The sequence below is a fragment of the Camelus dromedarius genome, chromosome 7, assembly GCF_036321535.1.
Source record: "Camelus dromedarius isolate mCamDro1 chromosome 7, mCamDro1.pat, whole genome shotgun sequence".
NCBI classification, from domain to species: Eukaryota; Metazoa; Chordata; class Mammalia; order Artiodactyla; family Camelidae; genus Camelus; species Camelus dromedarius.
The window spans coordinates 73,705,291-73,723,368 of NC_087442.1; the positions used below are offsets into that span (position 1 = coordinate 73,705,291).

General features: G+C 41.1%; 1 protein-coding gene across 4 annotated transcripts in view; it reads left to right on the plus strand.

Moving 5' to 3' along the window:
• Positions 1-18,078, plus strand: part of MAGI2 (membrane associated guanylate kinase, WW and PDZ domain containing 2) — a 1,119,445-nt gene that overhangs the window by 983,335 nt on the left and 118,032 nt on the right. For all 4 annotated transcript variants that reach the window (XM_031454751.2, XM_031454752.2, XM_031454755.2 and 1 more), the window contains 2 exons: positions 6,361-6,553; positions 12,887-13,147. In XM_031454751.2, coding sequence (XP_031310611.2) covers positions 6,361-6,553; positions 12,887-13,147 — 454 coding nt within the window. The remainder of the gene's footprint in view (positions 1-6,360; positions 6,554-12,886; positions 13,148-18,078) is intronic.

The window sequence follows — 18,078 nt, forward strand, 5'->3', positions numbered from 1 at the left end:
CATGGTTTCTACGGTCCCTAAGCACTGAAAATTTGATCAGGTCCATTCTCTTATATATAAACACAAGTGAAAGATTAAACTATAATCAATAAGTCAGTGGAGATACTAAATGACACAGTAGAACAGCTGGACTTGGTTGATATTTTTAGGACATTACATCCCCTCAAAAATGGAATATACATTCTTTTCAAGTGCACATGGAACATTCTCTAGGATAGATCATGTACTTGGGCACAAAAGAAGCCTCAACAAATTTAAGAGGATAGAAATTATTTCAAGCATCTTTTCTGACCACAATGCCATGAAACTAGAAATCAACCACAGGAAAACAAAGGAGGAAAAAAATGACAGCATGGAGATTAAACAATATGCTACTAAAAAAACCAGTGGGTCGATGATGAAATTAAAGAAGAAATTAAAAAATACTTTGAGAAAATGACAATGGAAATACAATCACACAAAATCTATGGGATGCAGCAAAAGCAGTCCTAAGAGGGAAGTTCATAATGATAAAGGCGTTCCTCAAAAAAGAAGAACAATCTCAAGTAAACAACCTAACCTATCACCTAAAAGAATTAGAAAAAGAAGAGCAAACAAAATCTAAAGTCAACAGAAGGAAGGAACTAATAAAGATCAGGAAGGAAATAAAATAGAGATAAAAAGTTAAACTGTAAAATAAATGTAAAGGGAAACCACAAAATTTCTATTCTTCCTATAATGCTTACTTCAATATAGTCTTTGAAATATGAAATTCTTACTCTGCTGGACTCCCCAAACCCCAAGGGCTCATGCTTTGTCTGCTGTGTGGGTAAGTGAGCACCATTCACAGCACCATATTCACCGTCTCCCCCTCTTCGGAGGTGGAAGAGATTGCATTGACTGTGACAGGAAAGGCATGGTGTCACCTGGCTCAGGAAGGGAAGGGTCTAGCTAAACTTGGCCTGGCCAGAAGCAGTAGAATTGTTACTCAAATGAAACACATGTTGTTCAGAATGAAGTTCAAACTCCCAATTTATTTGCATTTACTAACTACTATATTTGCAGATACTAACTACTATATATAAAATAGGTAAACAACAAGTTTATACTGTATAGCACAGGGAACTGTATTCAATATCTTGTAGTAACCTATAATGAAAAAGAATATAAAAATGCATATATATGACTGAACTTTTATGATGTACACGAGAAATTGACACAGCATTGTAAACTGCCTGTACTTCAATTTAAAAAAAAAAAAAAGCTCAAGCGTGTGAATGTAGCCGTGGTCACCATACAGCCTCAGGACAGCTTTCTGGGTCAGTACACAGGTCACCAACCCTTCTGAACACTGACTTTGCACTCCCGAGTGTTTTCTCCTCCATTGTGGGCAGGCATCCAGAGTTTATAAGTCTCAGATTCTTTGTTTTGCTGGTAATCCTCATTATGTTTATTTAGATTTATTCTGCTTTATTCTTTCATTTGCATGATTTAAGACATACTTGGGGTGCAAGTTACAGTTTTGACATTTAAACCATAAACTGGAAGCCTTAATCTCCCTGAAGCAAGCAAAGTCACAATATAATGTCTTGAAGACCAGAATGTTGCACCTCAGAAAGACCATGTCAGGAAGAGTGAGTCTGCTGTAAAGGTCTCCCATCCTTTCCTTCCTGCTCCCCTCCGGTGTAAGCCCAGGGATAACACACAGACAGAGCTTGCTAGCCTAACTTAATTTCTGATGCACTACAAAGAGAGAGGCGCGTCGAGGTGACTTAGTCCCCAACCCCAGGAGGTCTCATAAATTACATCAAATGGGTTTCTGCCTCCACGTAGACGAGATGGTATTGACATCTCAGGGTGCACACTAAACACGACAACATGGCTTTCAGCAAATAATGAACAGCAGGACTCCAGCGCAGACAAAGCGTATAGGCATTTTTCGTGCAAGAGGAAATACTTTTCACAGTTAAGTAACAATAGAAATAGAAAGAAATAAAAAAAAATGCCACAAAGGAAAGAAAATGGGATCCCCAGCTGTGAGCTGAAAGATGGGAGGTGTCAAGGTGGAAAGGTTTAGAAAACACTGTGGTCGAAAAAGGCCCGTGTGGAGAAAAACTTCATAGAAAGAGAGAGGTGATGCTAGACACAGGCCTTGGCACTCGAGTCCGGGGCAGACTTGTGGAGGAGTTCCAGAAGGCAAGAGCCTGACTTCTGCCGGCCACCTTGGCAAGTTGCCCAGGCTGTAGTGCTGGCAGATCAGACCTGCTGGGGATAGACTGGCATTAGGTAGTGGCCGAGAATTAAATTAAATTAAAAGGATTGCAAAGTTGGTTTTGGTTTTGTTTGTTTCTTATTTTTGTTCTCTTTTTTGTGTTAGTTTTTTCCTCCTTGCTTACTGGGATATCAGCCACTTGAATGTGAATTGCTGTTATTTCATATCAAACATTTCGTTTTGTTCTGTGTCCTCACAGCCTATTAGATTAGAGTTATGGAGTTTTTATTCTTTTGATTTTTAGACAAGGCAGTTGGAAAGACAAGGCCGGGTCAGTTGTTCGGGATGCCGGGGAGTGGAGGGGCGGTGTCTTTCTTGATCTGTTCCCCACAGAGCTCCTCCTTCAGGTCCAAAGCATTAGAGTCAGGATAAAGAGCTCCTCCAAGAGCCATGAGAAAGCTGATGAGCAGGACTGAAGGCCCCTCAGAGGTTGAAGGATCCGGTGAGGTGAGAAGGGAGGTCAGTGTTAACTGGGAAGGCTCACCGGTCAGGGTAGCCAGGGGTCAGCAAGACCAGAAGGAAAATGTAGCCTGATGGGTCAGGGAGCCCGGACCATGCACTCGGGGCGAGTCCCTCTGCGGACGTGGAAAGTGACCCTCATAGGAGGGAGCTGAGGCCAGGCACCAGAGGGAGAGTCTCTCAGTGGACTTGGAATGTGACCAGTGGGACCATGGAATCTGTGACCACTGGTTGGAGTGAGAATGCTCAGAACCTTGGCACTGAAGGTGTGGTAGAGCTACAGACCAGAAACACCCAGCATCTCCTGGGAGCTTACTAAACATGCAGAATCTCAGGTTCTACCCAGGCCTGCAGAATCCGACTCTTTGGGTAGGTGCAGAACTCTATATTTTAACAAGCTCATCGTGTGATTCATGTGTTCATCCTAAATTTTGTAACTATTGACTTTAAGGGTCAGATATCCTGAGACATGTTTTCAAAAGCTTAAGTGAACATGAGGATATATATATATGGAAGCCAATATGAGTTACAGTGCAAGAAGGAATCAGATTATCCAGTCCCAGGCAGATAGGAAATAAACTAGTCATATGTGTCAAGTGTATAAGGTATTTTCAAATTAAAAAAAAAAAAAAAAGCTGGGTTTTTTTCCCCCGTGAATAGACACATAGAGCTAGCTGTGTGTCAGCAGTGAAACAGTGCACAAAGGTGCAAAATGGCCAAAGGCTAAGGAACAAAAGCAGCGTGAGAACCAGATGCAGTGACAGGCACATGATCAGCTATGGAGTCCCAGCAAAGGCAGCCGTTCCTGAAGGAAGGCTCAAGTGTAACTCACATATGCAAGCTCGTGGACAAGCAGCTCTAATGCCTCCTCCAGGTCACCTCGCTCAGCTCAATTCCAGTTTATTCATAACTGTGGCACCCTTTTTTTGAATCAAGGCGAGGGTGGATTATACAGCGTAATTACATAATTAGGTATATACATTTAATCATGTAATACTACATAAGAAATTATATTGAATACATTGTTTATTTGGAAATAAATGTGTAAGATTTGATAGAACAAACTAAAGTTTGAAGATTCAAGCTTCAAGTTAAAAAAAAGAAGTGTCCAGTGAACTTCAGTTTTTGCTCAGATGTCAGCTTCTTGCTGAGACCTGCTCTAACCTGCCCTAATGCCAGCTTGGCCTCACGACTGTCACCCACCCACCCCAACCTCGCTCTAGTTTTTCCATCGTACCTGCCTGCTAGCATACAACATAACTTATGCATTTATTACATATATTACTGTCTAGCTGCTGGAACGGCTCTACAGGACAGAGATTTTTGTTTATTGCCCACTGTTGAATTCGAATTTCTAGCACCAAGAAGTGTCCCTCAACAAATATTTGCTGGATAAATGAATTAATTAGTGAAGAGACTACTTCGTATCACAGCAGTACAGTAGAAAAACAGATGTTTTGCTGGGATTTTCCTTTTAATGGATGATATTTAACTACTAACATAAAAGATAACTTCAAGAGTATCTGTATACTGTGTTTGCTGTTTTCCTCCAGCAAGAGAGGAATGAGAATTTCCCTGTGTGAAGTTTCATTTTTACTATTTTTGTAGAGGGCCCAGTTTGCAGCAGTAGCTCTCTCAGTTGTAACCTATTTTTTTGGTTCATTTTCATCAATTAGTTATAGCTTAAAGTTGGTAATTAACCAGCCAAGAAGTTCACTCTTTCTTTGTAACTAGCTATAAACTCTCCCAGTAAGGCATACAGGAAATCTAAATGTTGAAGCATTTTCTTTGGACTAACGCAGGTAAATGAAGCTTTTCATGGGGCAGTGGAGAAACATAAACATTAATTTTAACTGGCTTTTGCACAAAGCACTTACTAAATCTTTGAAGCGCTTCTTAGTGGGTTGAGTCTTTTGAAGAAAAGATTGGAACATCTTTAGAAGGAAATTCATAAATTCTGATTGGCATGGCAGTAAGGGAAAGTGGAGAGTGTCAGAAGCTCGGCTGACTGCTGGGCTATAGCGGATGGGCACAGCCCCGCCAATCCAAGACGGGAGGTGTGGTGTTCCCTGTGAGAGCAATAATGAATCAGTCATCAGAGCACTAATATCCCAGATGGAAGCAAAGCTACTTCCCACCCATCCCACCCAACCCAGAAATAGGGAAAAAACAGCTGTAGTGGTGGGGAATTTTCATTCCTTTGAATAAAGAGAGCTATTCCATGGACCAAGGCTATGAAGTCCTCAGGAGAAAAGAAGACTATTTGTTCTTCAGACCATAATTTTGCATATACCTGAGAAAGCCTGAGCATTCAGGTCTGTGGCTGTGTTGTGTTGTTGATGGGCCACACTGAAAAGTGTGACTGAGTAAGAGGGAATCGTCTGCTGACAAACCTGAAGACTCACTGACATGGTCTCAATGGAGCAGCTCTGCAAATGAGCTGGAACCCATAGATCTGGGATTTGAAAAAAATTAGTGCCTGAAAGAAATCAGTCTGTGAGCAAGGGATCATTTTATAAAGACTTAAAATGCAACCTAAAATACAGCCACCGTAATATTTTCAGGTTAACGGTAACCACTGCCTTCAGATACTGGGAGGCTAAGCCACTTGGCAAAAACTTTTCTTTTGAACTTTGTTGTCCATGAGTTAGAAAAATTGTAGGTTAAACAGCAAAACTAAAATATTTAGTGCTATTGTCTTTCCTCTGAGAAAAAAAAAAAAAAGCCTTACTAATGGACACTAAATTGAGTGTTTCTAATGGGAAGTAGGAAGCCTTATGTTATGCCTTTCATCACAGTCCCTGTTCAGGGAATTATAACAATACATGCATTTCCCAGATGGGTACCTCCACATTTCCTGATATGGTAGCCACCTAAACAGCAGAAGCGTTGCAGGGGACAGGCGGAACCGAGGACATCCTTTGTGCCAAGGAAGTGCTCTAAGGAAGTGTTGAAAGGAATGGAGCAAAAATCTGGAGATCTGATTTTTTATGTATGTCAGCTGACCAGGAAAAGCCAACGATGAGTTTTTCTTTGTTTTGTCTTGTTTACTCCTTACCTCCAGCTTTTCAAAGCAAAGCAAAAATTAAAAGATGAAAAACACTTTGAACCTTTATCTGAATTTAATACTGTGCAGCAGCTAGTTTCCCCTGACATTTTTGGACCCCTCACACTGCCGAGTAGAGTAAAAACTTCTCATGCACTATCTCATTCACTTTCCTAACACCTCCATAAAGGAAGTCCTATTATTTTATTTCCCTATTTTGCAGGTGAAGAACTGAGGCTCACAGAGGTTAAAAAGCCACACAAATAAAGTGAAGCCAGGATTTCATCCCTAATTTGTTTCCATTCAGAACCCACGTATGGTTGACAATGGCGTCACATTATTTGGGGTTAAGGGTGATAACTTATGAGCCAGTCAGCTAGTGTCCCCCCAGACTTCATTGCCATCAGTAGCGAGTTCAAAACATTTATTTCTCAAAGAGGAGTTAGCCTCTTCGTTTTTACAGCCTTTCATTTTTCATTTTTCAACTATATGCTCAGATTTGGAGCAACGAGTAGACTGAGGGAGTGAAATCTCCCACTGAGTAACTTTATATATGTATATATGTTTGAAACATAATGTCCTTTCCTTCTCACTGCTTCTCCAGATTTTGATTGGAGCTGTCATCGCCATGGGCTCAGCTGACAGAGATGGCCGCCTCCACCCGGGGGATGAGCTCGTTTATGTGGATGGGATTCCGGTGGCTGGCAAGACCCACCGCTATGTCATCGACCTCATGCACCATGCGGCCCGGAATGGGCAGGTCAACCTCACTGTGAGAAGAAAGGTGCTATGTGGAGGTATGTAACTCGAACCAGCAGCAAGAGTTGAGGGTTAGATGGTGAGATGCTTCTGTGAGTCATGGTCAGGACACTTGAAACAACGTTTTAAATTAGTTTCTATACTATATGAGGAAAAAGCCAACCTAGATATTCCAGATGTAACTATGATTTTGAAAGTGCAGATTTTCACCCCACGAATACATTTCCACGGTCTTTGAGGCCAACGTTTTCCATGGAGTCATTAAAAATTTCTAACAAAGCCTGGGGCTAATTTAAGATGTGATATGTATTCTCTTTGCTTTTTGGTAGATGTGAGTTTTAAGAACATTATAGTACTAAAAAATACAGCTTTTGAAAATATTCCTCATTGTGTTTACAAACGAAGAAACCACAGCATTTTGATACCATAATGAGGCAGCTAGGATGGAAAATTAGCTTCCTTCATAGAGCCTGATAAAAGGTAACAATAAAACAATTACCCCAATTTAGAAAAATATAACTTACGTCACTGTGAGAAAACGCCATTCGTATGGCTCCAAAGTTATGAAACAGATAAATCAGAAGTAATTATTCCCTTTACAACCATTTTCTCAGCTTCATAAAAGACTTCACCAAAGACATACATTTAAAAGTCAGTCCTCGTAGTTTTAATATGATCCAATTTATCTCTCTCTACCTTCTCACCCACCCCCCAAAAAAGGTTTATATTTGTAAGGAATATATCTGTTACAAGCATCACACTGTTGTTTATGATCTGAGCACTCAGGAACGTAGTGGTTATAGTCGCATACCTGTGCTTTGCCCTGTGAATTGCAGGGGCAACAGCACTAACAATGTTGTAACCTCTGCCCCAGTGGCCTGCTGGCCTCTCTGCTCAGTCCCCGACTGCTCCTCACACACAGTGTCAGTGGTAGACTTAGGAACAGCCTTAGAAAGAACATGAACTCCCTCGTGTTACAGATGAGGAAGCGGCCACTGGCAGCTCAGGTACTTGCCCGGCGGTTGGCAGTGAGTCAGCGCCTGTGCAGAGGCATGGCGCCCCAGCCGGTGCTGCTTGCCTTATGCCGTCTTCAGTCGTCTTCCCCCACCAACCCCATGTCCGATGAATTCAAAGACATTAGACCAACCTTTAGCAAATGTCACTCCCTAACATAAGGAGTCTTCCATATGTGTTATTATCATAACACATTTGAATCCAAAAAAGGGCCACCAGCTAATCCCTGGCTGTGAATGACTAGAGAGGATAAGGTTTATTTGGCAAATTAAAAATCCTTTTCTATTCAAGTCTTCTAGAAACTAGACTTTGAGCAAAGGTAATCACTTAAAAGGGCAAATCAGAAGAACTGTCAGCCCTCACCAGTAGAGATGCTAGATAACTTGTATCATATGGAGGTTTTGTGTGTCTTTAGAAATTCATGGCAGATTCTTGACCCACTGAAGTAAAACACCTTGAATTATGCCTTATCCTTGGGTGAGATGCCAGGAGAGAGACCGTGTTTGCTTGGCTAACATTTAACTGTACCCCTCCCTCCAGAGTGATTTTTAATAAAAAGTTTGCTGTGCTGTATATTCTGTAACCCAAAGATAAATTAAAAAGATACCTGATTTACAAGGAAATACACTGCAAAATGCAAAACCAATGCACCAACATAATTTCATGCTACCTTTGCCACCAGCTGATTATTGCAAATTAAATTTTGTTCTAATCAACCCAAGCTATTGGAGTGTATGCCAAATGCTACAAAAAATGTGTTCTTGCAGTTTGTGGGTCTTGTGACTTCCGTGAAGCTGCTCTTTGCTGCAGTTCTTACCAACTTCACCCATTTAGGCTTTCAAGTGCGTTTCAAGTGCATTTAATTTTTGAAAATGTTCTGCTGCAGACTGCTTATTCACACCAGGAGGGTTCCCAAGTTAGCTCAGCCCACTCTTCCTTGAAAGCTTCATGAGTACCAAAAACGATTACGTTCAGCAGAGGATACTTTGGTAGTAAAGTACATGCCTAGAAATAGGATGGAATAGACTTAAAAAAATAGGCATAGGAAGACAGCCTTTCTTCATGGCTGCCATTTCTCCAGCAGTGAGAAAGGGCAGCTACAAATGGATAGGATGGTGGAGATGCCATTTTAAGGGTTCTTGTTTGCATTGTTACTTTACTTTCCTAAGCAAAGGCAGTGGGACGTGCAAGCCTAGCTTACAATGAGACGGTTCAAAGTGGGGAAATGAGAGGTCAGCTTGTGAAGAGACAGATGAAGAGCCACAGGGCGGGCAGCGTTGCCACCTTCTCGCACAATATAACAGAGAAAGACCTGGGGGACGGAGGTCGGGGAGATTTTACCCTTCAGCCTTATGCTTACCTCAGTTGGTACAAATGTCCTGCCTCACCTCAGAAGACACAGGCACTGGTTTCCTAGTTGAAGCTCAGGAAAAAAAAATCACTGCAATTATGAAAGATACAGACTGATTAGTTACATGGGGTAAAAAAATTCAAATAACACAAAAACCTGCTCCAGATGTTAAAATATTGTTTAAAACATACACACTAAGTATTGCAACATTTTCCGTTAGGCAACAGCAAGCTACATCCTCAAAAGTGAGAAACCCGTGGAGTAAAGGAGGGTAATAGCCAGTGATGTATCCAGTTTTGTTTACCAGATAATTTTAGCCCATATCTTGCACCTTAAACCAGTTTTGAGAGATGTCTTATCTATGCCACCAGCTCTGATATTTAGTTGTTTTTTTCCCCAAAGATAGAAGAGTTGCTTTAATTATTACACTGAAAATATAAATATTTATATGTTTAGTAACTCAGCTTTGAGATGTTCAACATAGTGACACATTATTTTAAATACGTACTCTTTGTCTGAGAGGAGCGTCTCTGAGGAATTTCCTAAAGCGTAGATCTAGAATTGATGTGAAAGAAACTTTTGTGACTTAATCAAAACATGTTAAGAGTCCATCTTAAAGCTATCAGCATCTTTTTTCTAACACCTAAGGGAAAGTCTAGTTCTTGGCCTGATGCGGAGAAAGGGAAAGTTTCCTTGGCTGATAGATGAAAAATTTAGCCAGTATTGAGGGTGCTGGTGAATTCCCTGCTCCTGGTTACTACACTTTTTGTCAGTTCTAAATGCAGTCCCTTATTCTTTGTCTATGAATATGTCACCCTTTGAATTAAGTTGTCTGCCTTGATGAGCATAAACCAGGAATGCACAGACTCAAATGCCTGCCTGCAGGCCAGCCCCCTACACTGGCCATGACTGTGAGCCATTCCTGCTCCATCAGGCACGGTGAGGCTGCACATGCCTCTGGACGCTCCAGCCCGCATGTCCAAGCTCTGTCTACACACACACCCCATTGACTCAGCTGTGCTCTAAGACAAGACATGCCCATCTGTGGTGCTGTCATCCTGCTGGGGGATTGTCCTGAGAAGAGACCCAGGCCACACCCTGGAAGCAGGCAAGGTCTGCTTGGTTATAGAATCCTAGAGTCCTGGTACTCAGTATGTCATCTGGAAGGGAAACAAGGGCTCCAGTTGAACAAGTCCCTTTGGCCCAGCATGCTCCTCACTCCATGGGTAAATTAGTAAATCAGAAATTTTCAAGAGACACTGGGGAGTAGTTGGAACTGTGATGACTTGCAAACTCCAAACTCAGTCTAGGGAGCAGCAGTTGCCTCACTCTAGTGGACTATCACCAAATATTTCAAGAGAAACTGGAAATCCATCTTTCTGTAAAAATCTTCCTATTTGAAAACATTGGCAATTAATCTTAACAATAATTAAACAAAGACTAGGTCAGCACTGAGCCGGAATAGTAAATGGATCTGCAGACCAAGAGCACCTGCTGGCCAGCAGTAGACTGTTCCAGTCAGCACAGTGATGATTTCTAGTATGACTGGTGAGGACAAAACAGAAGCATAACCTAGAAATGAATGATTTGACTTGAGTAGATATTAAGTGACTGAATTCCGTACACCCATTTGTGTGCAAGCCAGAAGGATGAGTCAGTGGTTCTGGGAGTTAGTGAGCTAAAAAAAACAGTGCATGATATTTAGTTACTTTCTGACATTTTACTATATTATTCTAAAACAACGTTGTCCATGTCCTATATCAGAAAGGGTTGTTGGAGAAAAGAAAGTCATATTTGGGTCCAGAGCCAGCCAAGTAGAAAAATGATGTGAAGTCAATTCTATCCATCAAAGTCAATGATTGGAAGTCTTCTTAACTCCCCGATTTTAAGTGTGCTCACGTTGTTACAGATAAAGAACTTTGTTCTAGAGGGTGAAACAGACTTCCAGAAGCAATAGGAAAGTATGCTGTTAATCTGTTTGATTCACCCAGTGACCACTCACATTGAATGAGGCAATGATTTTCTTTTCTTTCTCCCTCTAGAATCTGTGGCACAGAACGCCGAACCATTTACTGCAAAGACAGACAATTTTTCTTTGTTGCTGCTTTACTGACAGCCACAGCTCTCAACCCCCTAAAATATGACAGCCAGAAAATGAGATCTCTCTTGTCACTGCCTATGACATTTAGTAACTGATTTGGTCCAATAACTCAGGGAGATTTTCAATTTAATGTTGCAGCATGATAATTGTTTGTTTTTCTTCTTTCTGACTGTCTCTAATCACTTTATTTCCAACTTGTGCGAGGACTGATAAAGGACATGTGCTTCACCAAGACAATAACAGCTTGTCTTTGCATGATATTTTCTAATGGAGAGGGTTCATTTTACAGGCGGTTTGAAATTCTGGTAGAAAAGAGGGGAAAGCTTTGACATTGACATTTTGTTCCTTTATCACCTCGGTATGTTTCTCACAGATGAAAAGCATCCACTTGTTTTATCTTCTTAAAACCTGATTAATTAAGTCTTACAGAAAAATTCAAATTTAGCAGGCAATAATAAACAGCAGCCTGGGTCTTATTCATTCTGTAATTACAGATGAGAAATAAATACGTTTTTGTAAAGGCCATTTTTAAATCTGAGCGTGTGAGTAAATGCAGCTCTTTTTTTAAAGTATCAGTATATAACAAAACATCTCTTGTAGTCAGTGTTCTTTCTGCCTGATTTGTGAACTGACTTTGATTTTTGAAATGTAATGATTTTTCATTTCAGAATGGAATTACAGCCTACGAAGGAAGTTAAGAGCCTTCATTGGAATTTTGGGTATTTTTAACTCGTCATCTGAGACATCTTTCAGAGGAGACTATATCTAGAGACCTGGAAAGAAATCATTAATTGTCATTGTTTTCTATTTTATTGTTCCTCTGTTCCATAAACACCTTTTGAGTACACTAATTAAATTATAAGAGGAAAATGAAACGGTCCTATTTCTAATCACAGTATTCTAGGGTCCTGCTTCAGTTTTTTACATCAGAATATCAAAATCTAGGTATTAAAATGAAAAAATCCTTTCTTGGATGATAGATCAACTTTCATTTTAGAAACTTGCTTCTCTTGGCTGCCAATTTTCTATCATTTCTCCCTTAAAATAATGCTTGCTTTTCCTTGGAAGTAGTGGCTTGGTTTATCTGGCTGATAATAAAGTATATTTTGTAATAATACAGAATGAAAATGAGCAAGGCCTCCAACACCTCCCTTAGAGATTTCAAATTCATCTTTCCTTAGCCTGACGTTGTTGGATTTGATCCCAGAGTGAGCAAACTTAGAAGTATGGTTCCCACCTACACAAAGTGAATTAACACTTCTAGGCTAACAGAATATCACAAAACTAAATAAAACCATGGCTTTTTAGTAAAATTATGATATATCACTCTACATGGACATCCCTTGGGCTGTTAGCCCCAACTATAATCCTTCTACAGCCACATTTCTCGAAGTATGGCCTGAGACCTCACCCGCATTCCTGTGCCCAGTGGTCCTCGGATCTACTAGAAAAAACTCCTTGGGTAGACCCTGAAGATTTATGTTTTTTACAAGTTCTTTAAGTTTTATGCCCAGTACAGTTTAAGGTTCTGTCTACCTGTTTTAGGATCTTCTTTGATCAATTATTGTTACAAAAATAAGAAGCCTGATGTTTAAAACTAGACATTGTTTTGGGGGTTTGTAGTCTTACCAAGAAGTTATACACAAGTAGGAGCACAGAGGAAGGTGATGAGGGGTTTTACCTGTGTTCGCTAGGAAGGGTAGAATGGGGCCAAGACCTAGGGGGCTCCGTACGTAGCCAGGTCTGTAGCCCTTCAAATGCTCTTCACATCTTGTGGGGAGTAGAAGCCAGTCAACCCATCTTGTAAAAATGCCGGTGACTGTAGCAGTGTCCAGTACACAGGAAGCACTCGTTCATCAAGACTCTTGCTAAATAACCAGTGCCTGTGTACGATGTGTGTTCCAGGGGAGCCCTGCCCAGAGAACGGGAGGAGTCCAGGCTCTGTATCAACCCACCACAGCTCTCCTCGCAGTGACTACGCGGCCTACACCAACACCTACGCCAACAGCAACCACGCCGCCCCCAGTAGCAACGCCTCTCCGCCCGAAGGCTTCGCATCACACAGCCTGCAGACCAGCGATGTGGTCATTCACCGCAAAGAGAATGAAGGCTTCGGCTTTGTCATCATCAGCTCCCTGAACAGGCCTGAGTCTGGATCCACCATAAGTAAGTGACTTCTTTGCCTGCGTCTGAGTAAGAGGTCTTGTTTTTATTGTTCTGGTGTTGGGGATTCTGGACAAGTAGACCAGAGGACTGCTGTAGTTAGACTTCCAAGTGGAGCCTGGAAGTCGCAGCCGTGGGCACAAATAAGCATCTTTGACACTTAACTGGCTGAACATTGCTGCCCTCTGGCTCAGGAAGAATGCAAGGCCACAGCTCATTTCCCCCCTCAATCCGCCACCCCCTCGAAAGCTCTTAAAAGTTCATTTTAAACTGAGAAGAAGATAAAACAGCGATGTGGGAGTTTTGATGGGAGGGAAGGGGAATTTCATTCTGTAGAATGAAAACAGGTGTACAAAGAATCTGGGGGGAAAGTGGTTCTGGCAGAAGCATTGAGGTGGGAAGGCGCTCAGCATTCAGAAAATATACAGAAAGCGTATGATCTCACATTACACGTGGAATCTAAAAAACAAAGCGAACGAACAAACATGACAAAACAGAAACAGACTCATAGATACAGAGCACAAATGTGTGGTTGCCAGAGGACAGCGGGTAGGGGGATAGGTGAAGTAGGTGAAAGGGATTAAGTGGTTCAAACTCCAGTTGTAAAATAAATGTCACAGGACATAATGGACAGCACAGGGAATATATATAGTCCATAACGTAACTTCATATGGTGTGTAATATATAAAAATAAAGCATCATATACACACACACAGAGAAGCACAGTGCGGCTGTGGTATAGTGAATGAGAGCAGCGTGAGACCAAGACATAGAACCAAGCAGGAGCCAGACTGCAGGGCTTCACACACCCTTGGGAAGAAGCCTGGACTGTAGTCTAAACCCATGGGAACCATTGGAAGGTCTTCAGCAGTGGCCAGAAATCTGACTTATATTTTTAAAGGATGAGTCCAGCTGCTTGTGAAAAATGAAATCGGGGCAAGAGAGCAAGAGTGGAAGCATGAGACACAGTTAGGAGGCCATTCAAACAGTCCTGTGGGCCGTGGTGATCGTTTTGTAATGTACAGAACTATCTGTGTTGTGCACCTGGGAGTAACAGCATTGTACGTCACTTATACTTCAATTTAAAAAACTATAAAAATAAGTAGCATTTTAAATAAATAAATAATAAAACAGCCCTGTGGATCCAGAGATCCCAGTGCCTTCCCTTAGGGTAGAAATAGTGGACAAAGGAGAAGTAGATGGTTTCACCTTCTGGGGTTCCTCCAGAACTAAGGTTCCACAAGTCTGCACAGCAGTCAGGGTTGAATTTCTCTTCCAAGCAATCATCTTTGCTGATTCTCAGCTTCCTCAGTGGTTTTCCTTTCAGCAGCACTATTCCAGGAGTCACTCAGTAGCCAGCAAAACAGTAGGACAGAAGAAGTGTTAGGAAGACCTGTGCATTTTTCGTATTGAAGTGATTTAGCCCGAAATGCTGTGGATGGAAGCACCAGAATAGAGAGCACTAAGAGAAAAAATAATTGTCATGTTGTGGCCCTAAAATTCTTAAAACTGTGGTTGTTCCCAGCACATGGCAACTGACGCAGATGTCAAACAATACCAGAGATCATTTTAGAATGAATAAGAATGTTTTATGATAAAATTAATATTAGCATTACACCACCAGAACTAAATGGAGAGAATTGCCCTGTTTAGCTTTAGCATTGACAAATTCAAGAGTGAAAACGGTGGAAGTGTTAAACCTCAGTGTGTGTGTGCAGAAGCTAAATTATATACATCTGAAAGTACAATTTCATTTCTCTTCTTTAGAATAAGCAGAAGAAATAAATTCAGTGTTTAAGCATAGAGTAAAAGCAGGATTCTGTCAGTGCGAGGGAGTCATCAAGATTAAAAGGACACAAGCCTAAAGATTTTCATGAATTATATAAACAGCCTTCCAATAATTTACACTTGGGGAAAATGTTCACAGAGAGCTTTTGTAGCTATTCCAGTCATTCAGGTTGTTTATTGGGGCAGGATACCTAAAGGACTAGAATAAAATTAGAAGTCTACTGCCACATTGAAAGTGTTAACATGCATTTAAGGTCTTAGCTTTGTTTGAAGTGGGACAGCGTTATTGCTAAATATATAGGAGGGTGTGTGTGTGCATCTGTGTATGTGTGTACGTGCAGGCACTTATTACATAAAGGAGCCACAAGTGCTTTGTCTGTTGCGAATAAAATCCTTGCATGGGTAGATTTGGAAATAACCAAATGCAAATGCTTACAATTAACATGTGGATTTTTCTTCCTACTAAGTGACATTAGACTGACCTCAAAAGAGTAATTCTATTTTCAAAATGATACTATTTTACATCATCCTGGAGAGTGGAAATACATTCTAGAGTTCATGATGCTTCCTGGCATCTTTTTTCACTTTTTTTTCGATTTAAGGAGTTTAAAATACGGGTTGCCTCACGTTCTGTGGGAAGAGCAGCAGTGACACTGAGAGCACGTAGTGTTTACAGTCTGTAATTTGTAACATGCACCTAAAAGGTTCCTGTACGTGATGCTGTTTCATGCTTAACTTCCATAATAATTTTCCACTCTAATTTCTAAGTGCCTCATCCTTGTCTCAAATCCATCGTCAGAACATCAAAGTTTCTTGGGCTCTGTGAGACCGGGAGAGTGTGATGTTATCCTGTACTCAGGAGTCACAGTCGTTCCCAGGGCTTGTGTCATTTTTCTCTTCGTGTCTAATCTGAGCCCAAGGATCTTGAACACATTTGTTGTTTATTTTTAAGGCTATTGAAACCCTCTCCTTAGCAAACAGAGCACTGTTATTTATGCCTTCGAGAGGTGTGCCATCACATTTAGGTGAGGGAGTGGCACGTCTAACAACCCAGGTGCTATAATCATACTGCCTGGCTTTGAAACTTGGTTCCATCATTTACTAGCTGTGTGCGTGACCTTAAGGAAGTTACATGACCTCTTTGGGCCTTAGTTTCTTTGAATGTAAAGAAAAGTTAATTTTAACGTCTATGTCAGTGGGTTGCTAAGAGGGTTGAATGAATGAGTGCATGGAGGTGCTTAGAACGTGGGCTCAGAGTGCACACTAAGTATGTCATCGTTGTGTCTAGACCGCCATCCCTTCCAGGAATTGTTTTTCCATTCCATCAGCTCACTCTTAGAGAGCACAGGGTTCACATTGGCTGTTAGTTCAATCAGTCGTTAGTCAGAGCTCCCTACTCTCCCAGAGCAGCTACATATGGGCAGCAGGTGAGCATCGCTGAGGGTCAGCTCCCCCTCCCCACGTGCTGACTTCAGGGAGCACTGTCCTCCCCACCCCGTTGGGCCAGTGGTTGGGCAGTTGAGCAGTGGCAGCCACGCCTTTGCCCAGTGGAGTGGGCCTTTGCCGAGGCTCCAGGCTGGAAGTCCAGAGTTCACTAGCCAATAAACTGAAAGAGTCACAACAAGCATCAAAATTCAGACTCAAAGCCGTGCCTTTTAGAATTTCCTGCAAACCTTATGTCTCTACTGAGTATATCTGTAAAGAAAGGAGAGATGGAGAACCCAGATGTGAACCTCCCGCCTTGCAGACAGGGACAGTTACCTTCCGCAGCCTCTTCAGCCCAGGCAGCAGCTTTGCCAGGGACACCAAATATGTAAGCAACTGGGAACTTGGAACGTGGGGTTCCTGGCTTATTTATTGCCTGGCATTTAGTAGGGCTTTTTATCAAAGCCTCGCATATTTTTTCCACAATATTATTTCCAAAAATAATAATAAAGAAGAATTTTTTCTTTATATATTTATATTAATGTGATTAAGGAGCACACTGCTTCCTTCCAAAGACACTGACCCAGGAGGCCAGCTCTTGCCTGGGAGTAGACATATCTTAGAAGCTTTCTATCTGAGGTGCAAGAAGATCCTTCTCAGTTTAAAATGAGAGCAGGCAAGCTTCCTGAGTATTTTTGTCCCATTATCTCAAATATTAAGCATTTTTTTCAGACCTTAAAATTGAACCCAAGGGAAAACAAAGCAGTGTGCAGACCAAAGCCTAGGATAAAAGTGATCTATAATAAGTAATTGCACTTAAAATTCTTTTTTTATTTATTTTTTATTGATTTATAATCATTTTACAATGTTGGGTCAAATTCCAGTGTAGAGCACAATTTTTCAGTTATACATGAACATTTATATATTCATTATCACATTTTTTTCTCTGTGAGCTACTATAAGATCTTGTATATATTTCCCTGTGCTACACAGTATAATCTTGTTTATCTATTCTACATTTTGAAATCCCAGTCTATCCCTTCCCACCCCCTACCCCCTTGGCAACCACAAGTTTGTATTTTACGTCTGTGAGTTTGTTTCTGTTTTGTATTTATGTTTTGTTTGTTTGTGTTTTTTTAGATTCCACATATGAGCAATCTCATAAGGTATTTTTCTCTTTCTGGCTTATTTCACTTAGAATGACATTTTCCAGGAGCATCCATGTTGCTGCAAATGGCATTATGTTGTCAGTTTTTATGGCTGTATAGTATTCCATTGTATAAATATACCACATCTTCTTTATCCAGTCATCTGTTGATGGACATTTAGGCTGTCTCCATGTCTTGGCTATTGTAAATACTGCTGCTATGAACATTGGAGTGCAGGTGTCATTTTGAAGTAGGGTTCCTTCTGTATATATACCCAGGAGCAGGACTTCTGGGTCATATGGTAAGTCTATTCCTAGTCTTTTGAGGAATCTCCATACTGTTTTCCATAGTGGCTGCACCAAACTGCATTCCCACCAGCAGTGTAGGAGGGTTCCCCTTTCTCCACAGCCTCTCCAGCATTTGTCATTTGTGGATTTTTGAATGACGGCCATTCTGACTGGTGTGAGGTGATACCTCATTGTAGTTTTGATTTGCATTTCTCTGATAATTAGTGATACTGAGCATTTTTTCATGTGCCTTTTGATCATTTGTATGTCTTCCTTGGAGAATTGC